This window comes from Quercus suber, unplaced genomic scaffold (genome assembly GCF_002906115.3).
Source record: "Quercus suber isolate HL8 unplaced genomic scaffold, Cork oak 2.0 scaffold_174, whole genome shotgun sequence".
NCBI classification, from domain to species: Eukaryota; Viridiplantae; Streptophyta; class Magnoliopsida; order Fagales; family Fagaceae; genus Quercus; species Quercus suber.
In genome coordinates, this window is record NW_027069634.1 from 15,176 (window position 1) to 25,197 (window position 10,022).

The 10,022-nt window shown below is 34.1% G+C and overlaps 1 protein-coding gene and 1 long non-coding RNA gene across 2 annotated transcripts; one reads left to right on the plus strand and one right to left on the minus strand.

Moving 5' to 3' along the window:
* Positions 1-538: 538 nt before the first annotated feature.
* LOC136069499 (uncharacterized) lies at positions 539-6,312 on the plus strand. Its single transcript, XR_010630702.1, has 4 exons — positions 539-1,576; positions 3,723-3,803; positions 5,623-5,723; positions 5,801-6,312. It is a non-coding gene; the product is annotated as an uncharacterized LOC136069499 (long non-coding RNA).
* Positions 6,313-7,992: 1,680 nt separating this feature from the next.
* LOC112000331 (uncharacterized) lies at positions 7,993-8,367 on the minus strand. The gene has a single exon (XM_024032443.1). It carries the CDS (start codon positions 8,365-8,367, stop codon positions 7,993-7,995), a length of 375 nt encoding a protein of 124 aa, XP_023888211.1.
* Between the last annotated feature and the right edge of the window lie 1,655 nt (positions 8,368-10,022).

Below are 10,022 nucleotides of genomic sequence, written 5' to 3' on the forward strand. Positions count from 1 at the left end.
AGAACTTAAATGATAAATGATAAAACTTAACAATTTTGAATTTTAGCCTAAAAAATAAAAGGCTCCAAATTTAAGCATTAAACCAAAAATGGTTAATAGCAACATTAAACTAAAAATATAATTTCAATGTTTCAAAATTTATTTAAAGAAATGTTTAATGGTTTATGCATAAAACAGTATCAAAGGGGGGTTAAGGGGGGCATGCAATTGAACAGAAGGGCACACAATTGAACTAATGGGTCAGTGAAAAAAAAAACAAGGAAAATAAGGAATTATGTTTACAAAATAAATTAATAGCAGATTAGGGCAAAACCCTAGTTCACCTACGGCTATAAGGGATAGAGAGGCATAGAAAGAAGTAGATAAAGCAAGAAATCAAAATTCAAAGCTCACATTTCAACATATCTATAAATTACTAAAAGCTGGAACATAATATTTAATATTGCTACGCTCCTTTTTCAAAAAAAAAAAAATATATATTTTTTTTTGTGTGTGTTGGGCTGTAGTGGCGTTTGACAAACGCCACTCTAGGCATTTGTAAGACTAGAACCTATAGTGGCGTTTGACAAATGCCACTATAGGCCCTTGTAAGACCACGACCTATAATGGCATTTTTAAAACGCCACTATAGGTCGTTAGAAACGTTGCTACAGACCCACTTTTTAAAACGCCACTATAGATATGCCTATAGTAGCATTTGTAGAAAACGCCACTATAGATCCAGTTTTTTGTAATGGAGAGAGAGAGAGAGAGAGAGAGAGAGAGAGCGCTAAGCTAAGAGAGGAAGGAATAGAACTGGAATGTTATTTCTATTATGAGTGTTCTTTACAATTAGATTATGCTTTTAAGCTAAGCTACTTGAGTACAATTGTCTTATCAGATAGTTTGTTAGCCTTAACCACTTAAATAGTGTGGATGTAGAATCCATTTCACTCAACAATTGCAAACTAGCAGCAACCATTTCACCAATAAAAAAGGTTTCATCAAAACAACAAATATAAACAAAATAAAGATTAACATATAAATGCACATTAAACATTGAAATGGTTTGGAGCCCTGTAGTGGGTTTTGCTAATTTCAATTATTGGACGCATTGCTCTCTCTTTTGTGTTTCAGTAATTCAATTAACATTTCGTTTCCTATCCATATCCTTTTGCGAGAGGCAAATTGATCCGACCACAAGCCCAGGTTCAAGGCCACCGTCAACCTTAATGGCAAAGAGTTGTTAGCTGCCTCCTCTGTACGAGCGGTCGAGGTATACTTAAATTTTATTTTCTATGTATATTTAAAATTTTTAGGGTTAATTCTTCTATGTTTTCCTGTTTAGGTATTGAGTTCATGGTCTGCAATTTTTTGTATTTTTAGTTGTTGCCATTGGCTATAGAGGAAAGCTCAGAAATTAGGGTAAGGAAAATTACCCCAATCTGTGATTATTTTTATTAGGCTTATATCAAGTTGAGGCTATACAACTTCAGGGGGATTAGAGGAAGAATGTTTCCACCTTATTTGTGCAGGTTGGCATTGTGAAGAAGGAACATATCAAGATTCATTGTTTTTGAATAGCTGCAGCCTACAGGTCAATCTCCATATGTGGTTAACATTATTCTTGCCACGCTATAGTGGATAGTTTATGATTTGAACCTTAGATTGTAGCTATAATACATGTGACTTTGTTATATGTACGTCTATTTTCTGTGTCAATTTAGTAGTTTTGCTACTTGCTGTGTTGTGTGGGAGGGTCATTATGGATTGTACTGAAGCCTTTATTTGTAACTTAATCAATAATACTAATTTCCTGTTTTATATAGATGATTTTGCATTGATTGGATGTATTTAAATGTCTAATTGATTTAATTGTCACGTAATTAGGTATTGCCACATTCAGCTATGATAAATTGATAATAGAGTAGATAAACTAACAGAAAAGGCCAAGAGTTATTCAAACAAGAGATGAACACCTTAATAACTTCTTCTTTCGTTGCAGATGCTTGCATTTTTTTTTTTTTTTTCATGTTTGTAGTTGTACATCATTAAGCAAGTGTTACATATGATTCTTTATTCTTTTTTTTTTTTTTTTGGTAGTAAGCTTAATTTAATTACTGCATTTGAAGTTTTTTTCCTCCTTTGTTTTTTTGTTTTTTTTTGTTTTTTTTTTTTTTTTTGCTTCAAAATAATGTACTACTATATATGTAGTATGTTAGTTGGAGAAGTTTAATATTATGTTATGTTTTGGTTAAATGAGATTTTTACTTCTTTTTTTTTTTTTTTGGATTTCAATTTTTAGTTTATTAATTTTTAGTTGTATATTTCGCAAGGCTCGAGTTTCTTAGGGATTTTGTGCATGATAAATCTCTCTCTCTTCCTCTTAAATTTGCTTATTTATAGAGTAAGAGTTTACCCAAAAAGTTTTTTTTTTTTAAAGGAAAGAATTTTGATTTTGTCAATTTTTAAATTTTGAGCAAGTTATTGGCGTTTTAGTCATAAATTTTGCAGTTAGAATATTATTTCAAATTTGGTGAATTTTAGGGATTGTAATAGTGTGAAAATTTTATAGACTTTTACTGCCTAGGAAGCCAACTTGAGTTTAACAAGAAAGCCATGAACAACTTAAGTCCAACATGAAGGCCACGAACATCCCTATAATCGGTTGGCATGTTTTTGTTTCAATTCTTTTCCTTCAAACAAGAGATGAACACCTTAATAACTTCTTCTTTCATTGTAGATGCTTGCATTTTTTTTTTTTTCATGTTCGTAGTTGCACATCATTAAGCAACAGTTACATATGATTCTTTATTCATTGTCTATCTTTTTTTCCTTTTATTTATTTGTAGTAAGCTTAATTTAATTACTGCATTTGAAATTTTTTTCCTCCTTCGTTCTTTTTTTTTTTTTTTTTTTTTTTTTTTTTGCTTCAAAAGAATGTACTACTATATATGTAGTATGTTAGTTGGAGAAGTTAAATATTATGTTATGCTTGGTTAAATGAGATTTTTACTTCTTCTTTTTTTTTTTTGGGTTTTAATTTTTATAATTTTTAGCTATAAGTTCCACAGGGCTCGAGTTTCTTAGGGATTTTGTGCATGATAAATCTCTCTCTCTTCCTCTTAAATTTGCTTATTTTATAGAGTTTAACCAAAAAGTTTTTTTTTTTTTTAAAATGAAAGAATTTTTATTTTGTTAATTTTTAAATTTTGAGCAAGTTATTGGGGTTTTAGTTCATAAATTTTGCAGTTAGAATATTGTTTCAAATTTGGTGAATTTTGGGTAATGTGTGAAAATTGTATAAACTTTTATTGCCTAGGAAGCCAACTTAAGTCTAACAAGAAAGCCATGAACAACTTAAGTCTAACATGAAGGCCATGAACATCCAGGTAGTCTGTTGGCATGTTTTTGTTTAATTCTTTTCCTTCTCCTAATATAGATTTGCTGTTTGATTTGTTAGTAGAAATTGAAATGACACAATTTTCTTATTCTAGATGAAATTGTTTATGGGTTTTTATTTTATGTATAGTTTTCAATGCAACTAACATCAATTCAATACACAAACATGAAGGTGGAAAAGAGAGTTCTTGATGCTCTTTTTTAAAGCTCTCTCTGATTTATTAATTTCCGTTGTTTATTGTTTCAATGTTAAGGATTCAGTGACAAACTTATTTTGTATTTGTACTATTGCTTTACTTGTGGGGAAAATTTGATGAGTTTTCTATGTTTGTGTTTTGTAGTTCGTATTGATTTGCTGGATGTGAGTGGTGATGTGGGGGGACTTAGACGAAGATAATGAGCTACTTGTCTTCTATCCCAAGGTTTTTGTTTTTCCTTTATATTAAGCTGTAAATGCGTAATAGTTTATTTGAAATCTAATATAGATTCTATTTATAGTCATAGGTTCAACATAATATATTCAAAGAAACGCCTATTAATTATTTTTTTACTGAGTTATTGAATCAAACATGCATCCAAAATCTGTTTTAAATGAAAATAATTCAACTGATGATTATTTACCTCTTTTTTTTTTTTCTAGACTAAAGAAGAATGTTTACATTGAATTGTGTACTTGATGGTGCACTCCCGCACATAGATAGAGTGCAAAAAAAACATAAACTAGAGTTCTATGGAGTTCTTGAAAACTTGCCTCAAGTTATGATTAGGAGTTCTATGAAGATTGTATGTAACTTATTATAGAACATGGTGGAAAAATTGAATCTAAAGGAAAGAGGAACCATTTTGGATTAGCATATGTTGACAAGTTTGGGGTTTGATGGTGCCATAGAAGTTTCAGTGGAAGTCTTCTCTCAGTTGCTTAGCTGTCATGTATGTAAATTAGGTTACTTATTGAAGAAAAAAAAATTGTAAATTAGGCTAGATATTGAAAGTTCTTGCTGAATGCTATAGTTACTGAAAGCTAGGTTTAGCTACTAAACTACTTGAGATGTTCCTTAAAATTTTGGGATATAAGTTAATAAGAAATGTCTTTTACATTATGCTTTCAGATACAATTTTTATTCAACTTTCATGTTGGTTTTTATTCCCTTTTAGATTTTATAGAGAAGTAGGAAAACATAATTTGTATTTTAATTTTGTGTGTTTTTGTGTATGCATATCCACATTCTTGCACACAATATATACACTATCAACTTTTATAGTTGCATGGCTAGATAGTTTAGCAAATACCTGTTAGTCTTAAAGGGGGGTTTTGCATTTTAATAAAATTTAATGAATTCAAAGTGGAAATGTGTTAGATAGCACTGATTTTGTTTTCAACCAATTGAATATCAAGAAACATTTGACATTTTTTTTTAGTTTACATAACATGCCTCATTAAATAGATCAATCTTCAAATATTTAGAAACAAATTATTAGCATGTAACATTGCAATATGAACTAAACATTAGACTTGCTTATCTCTTTTCCAACTACAAAATGTACCAATACTGAGAAACACTATTTGAAATGAGATTTAATTTGAAAATAATTGTGCTTGCCAAAGGAGGAGTAAAGATTCATAAATTTACTTTTGTAAGTCTGGAATGAAGTATTTTTAAAGGTTATGATTATGGATTCATCAAACTTGCAACATATAACCATTTAAATTTATTGTTTAAGTACATAAATATTAGGAATTAATCTTATAGCTTTCATCAATCTAGAGGAAGATGAATTAAAAAAAATGAAGGGATAATTACAGTAAACCCACCTAAGGTTTGGCTTGTTTGCGCTTTGCCTATCCGTGGTTCAAAACTTATCACTTTGCCCACCTGTACTTCAATCCATTACTCCCCTGTTACCCACCTCACCCTCAGACATTAGAAAAACACCCTTTTATTCCAAATTAAAACATAACACGGATCAAACAACACGAACTCACTCTCTTTTCCTCACGAGCCATAGAAACACGAAAATCCCTGTAATTAAGCTAGGGTTTTGATTTTTCTGATCGTGCTTTCATGTGAGGGTGAGGTTCTGACTTTAGGTTGTCTTGAGGCATTGAATATTCGAAGATAGATCATCACCAGATATGACATTCCTGCTTTATGGTTCTGAGCTGGGGTTTCAAGTTTTGATGGTAGCTTTGATTCATAGAAAGTTGATAATCGATGTCTTTTTCGAGTGGAAATTACTCAGGTTCAAGTGGGCATATGTGTACATATGAGACTTGTGTGCTGAGAACAGGTCTGACAGTGGATAATTTTGGGAGAAGGTTTCGGGGTTGTAACTGATATAAGGTAAGTATACCTTTTATTTAATCTAGTTGATTCACGTGAGATTGGAATGTGATGTGTTCAATTCAATTTATGAACAGGTTGGTCTCAAGTGCCTTTTCTTTAAATGGATTGATAATCCCACTTGTATGCGTGGGAATGAAGTTGTCCATTTGGTGCAACAAAAGCTGGATTTACTGCAGAGTGAGCTGTAACTTACACATGAAAGGGAAAGAGAAGCTACCCAGGCAGCAGTAGAAGCTACCCAAATGGCAGAAATTGCTCAAGATAGGGCAGCAAAAGCCACTGAGAGGGAGAGAAAGTTTCGAGCTTCCTCTGTTCAAGCCAAGGAGATAACAGTGAGAGTTTTAGAGCAAGAGAGAAAGTGCAGAATTGCACTAATTCTGTCATGTTTTTTTTTTTTTTTTTGGTTATGTTGTTTTCATGTTTTAGATCAAGTGAGAATGTTGGAATGATGAGATTGAGTCTACCTGATGGGTTGTAATATAAGCTGGTCCTCAATTGTATTGTAATAAAATTATGAAAGAATTTGTTGAGAATGAGAACTATGTAAGGTGGTAGATGCTTTTAAGATAAAGTGTTATTTATGTTAGATGTTGTTGGTATTTTTGTTTAAAGTGAATTGGCTACTTGTGAGCTGTGAGCTGTTGGTGTTGGTGTTTTGTTAGATGTTGTGAGCTATGTTGGCTTGTGCATAAAGTGCATTGTGTGAAGACAATTGTGTTGCAAGAAAAGACAACAAATGCACACATACACCTGCTATTCAACACATATACCTGCTATTCAACACATACACCCTCACACATAAATAAACTCATAATAATAACGGATAAAGTTTAGCTACAAAATCGATTGTAGCTTTAGGCTACAAACTCACTCAATATCTCTTTATTAGAAGTAAATTTTGACAAATCTACCATTGGATTGCATCTTCTTCTTATATCCTCTATGTTTGCAAAATTTCAAGAAAATTAAAGATCAATAGCTATGTCATCAATAAAATTTTAAATTGTAAGTTTTTGTAATTTAAAATTATGCATAAAATATAAGATTATAGATTATACAGTAAATGATATCCGATTGACACAAAAATTGACATGTGCATTAAGAGCGTAAAGAACATGTAATTCAACGGTTAGATTTTCAAAATATGCAGTTATATTTATTTTATTAAGTGAGTTTGTAGCTTAAGGCTATAACCAATTTTGTAGCTAAACTTTCTCCTAATAATAACTCATATAACAAACTGCAATAATCAAAATAATAATTCTAAACACCTATCATTAAGTTGGGAAATTGTATACATATTTTAAGGTGGCATTGAATAGTCTTTCATCAACCACCAATAAATATAAGGCATTTGGTACAACAACCAAAATAGTTGCAGTTGCCCAATGTTTACAAAACTTACAAAAATACAAAAAGTGTTTGACCAGCAATATAAAAAAGTGTATTGCCATTGTCTGCCCTGCCATTGTCTACAAACTAAATAAAACCCTAACACTACATAACCCTAATACATTATACATAGCAACAAAAGTGTCTTGATTTAGTCTTCATTTAATGCCCCTGCCCCTATCTCTCCCACCACAGCTGGCCTTTCCACCTCTTGTTCTACATTTCTGAGCCCTAGTTGCATCACCCCTTCCTCTCAAAGCAACTTCTCTGGTAGTAGGTGGTCTTGTAGGCTACAAAATTACATGTTAGCTACCAGTATCACAGTTTTATGAATAAAACATCAAACCTAACACTACAGTACCTGTGATGATGGTGCTCTACTGTCCCATGTTTCTGCAGGGGTGTGTGGTGTTGGCTAGCTTGAAGAGAACCAAGGAGCTCCTCTAACTGTGTACCTGAAGTCTGAAGAGTACCACTGATTTGGGTTCTGTGACCATGGAGCTTGTGGCCCTAACCATGGAGCTTGTGGCTATGGAGCTAGAGCTTATGGCTATGACCCTACTGCCTGGTTGGATGAGGATGAGGCCACAGTGTAAGGCTGATGTGTTGGTAGGGGCTAAGCTGAGGATTGGGTTTGCATCGGGCCTAGGATCCTTGTCTATGTGTAGAAGGCCTTCCACTTCCTTGCAACCAAATATGAGCATGTTTTTACAATGTCAATTATTAGCATTTTGCATTTTAATAAAAAAAATTTTGTAAAAACTTACAAATTTCCGTTTCTGCAATCTCTACCTCCTTTCTCATGGTGTCTCACCAGTGACATTGGTCTTGCATCCCCTTGCATTGTGCCCTTTCTTTTGACACCTTCCACACCTCACTGGCTTGTTTGCTCTAGACACCTTATAAGGGTTCGGCTCATCAACATCTCTCTTTCCTTCATGGGTGGCCTGCCTGGTGGCTTAGAGACAATAGGTGCAACAGGCTTGGGTTGGCCACTTGACATCCACTTAGACTGGCCAGGCATGAGAGGTATAGATGTCTTGTATGTCTCCACATAAGCATCCTTGTAGTAGCATGGATGGGTGTAGTCTTTTAGTTTCTCACGATTCACAAAAATGGCTGCAACTCCATGCTTGCAAGGGATTCTTGTCAAGTCCAATGCTCTACAACTGCATGTCCTATTTACCAAGTCCACCGCATGCCTTTCTCTCTCATTGTCAACCTCATACACAAACCTCCCAGAAGGCATTGCACAGAAACCCTTACACTCTAATTTTAACTACTCCAACTTTTTTTGTATGCTTAGACACAACTTGCCACCATACTTTTTTATGCCAGTCTTCTTTATATACGGTCTGCTCATAAGCCTAACTTTGATCCACTCCAGCATTGATAAGATGGGCTTGTCTCTAGCCTTCACAATCATAGAGTTAAAACACTCACTCAGATTGTTTACCATACAATCTGTCAAAGCTCTTGAAGAAAAGTGGGATCTAGTCCACTGTGCAGGCTCTATATCAACCAGGTACTTCCAAGCTTCTTTATCCAAACTCTTAAGATGATCCATCCCTCTCTCAAATTCCCTGGCTGGTGTTGTGCCAGCACACCTCCACAGTACACTCTTCAACTCCATACCCTTGTGATTAACCTTGAAGTTGTTGTATATGTGCTTCACACAATACCTGTGCTCCACAGTTGGGAATAGAGTCTCCATTGCATGTAGAAGGCCTTGCAATCAAGTAAGCAAGTAAGCATTCAATGTCAGCAAGTAAACATGTAAAAAGGTAAGCATGTAATGAAGTCATGAACATGAGCTAGATGATAATGCATTCTGCCTTTCACTAATGAATACTAGATTGAGCTCCTCTGGCCTGCCAATGTCATCTACAAACTGCCCCAAGAACCAAATCCAACTATCCTTGTTCTCTTGCTCAACCACAGCCATTGCCACTGGGAATATATTGTCATTTCCATCTATGGCAGTGGCAGACAATAATTGCCCACCAAACATACCCTTCAAGTGGCATCCATCCAACCCAACAAAGAGTCTATAGTCACCTATGTTAGGTTCTAAAGGTTTAGAAATTTATGTATTTAGAACTCTAATTTGTATATATTGGCAAACATGATCAAAAAGATTTGTTTAGTCTTGTTATAGTGTACTCAAAGTTGTTTAATTATTGTAAAGTTAGAATCGAAAGACTGTAGATGCATTGGGGCATTTTGGTCTGGCTCGATTGATCGAAGAATAGAGTCGATCGATCGAAAGTCGACCAGATTGCGTTTTCTGCAGAATTTCCAACTCAGCCCTAACTCATTAAACGTTTAGGGTTTTATGTTTTTACCCTAGGTATATAAGGCAAAACCCTAGCCACGTTTTTAGAGTGGCTCCAGTTGTATTGTTGCTCATACATTGCTATTTTGTGTAAATCTCTTGTGAGATCTAGAGGAGCTTTCCTTTACACAAAGTTTAGGGTTTTCAAGTTAGAGATAGTATCAACATCTTGATGATCAACTTGGTTGCTACCATTGAAGCTTAAAGAATATCAAGCGTGGGTGCTTGTAGCTGATTGAAGAATTCAAGAAAGAAGGAGTCCGTGGATTCGGAGCTTGCACGTGGTCGTGTCAGTAAGTTCTACTGGTGGGTAGCATTAGGAAGTCGAGCGGGGAGCTTGTAGTCCTTTTGTATGAACTTCGATTCTTTCATAGTGGATTCAGGTTTGCCTTGAGGATCGATGGGTCAAATCCTCCCCAGGTTTTTACCGTGTGATTTCCTAGGTGATCATATCATTGTGTCTTTTATTATTCCGCTGCTTTATTATTTTGATATGATTATTTGATTGCTTTAACCTAGAATTGCATAATTTGACTAAGTAACAACTTGGCTAATTAATCTAGGCTAAC

Coding starts and splice junctions, on each gene's coding strand:
- LOC112000331 (XM_024032443.1), bottom strand. CDS start 8,367: ATGCCTTCTGGGAGGTTTGTGTATGAGGTTGACAATGAGAGAGAAAGG.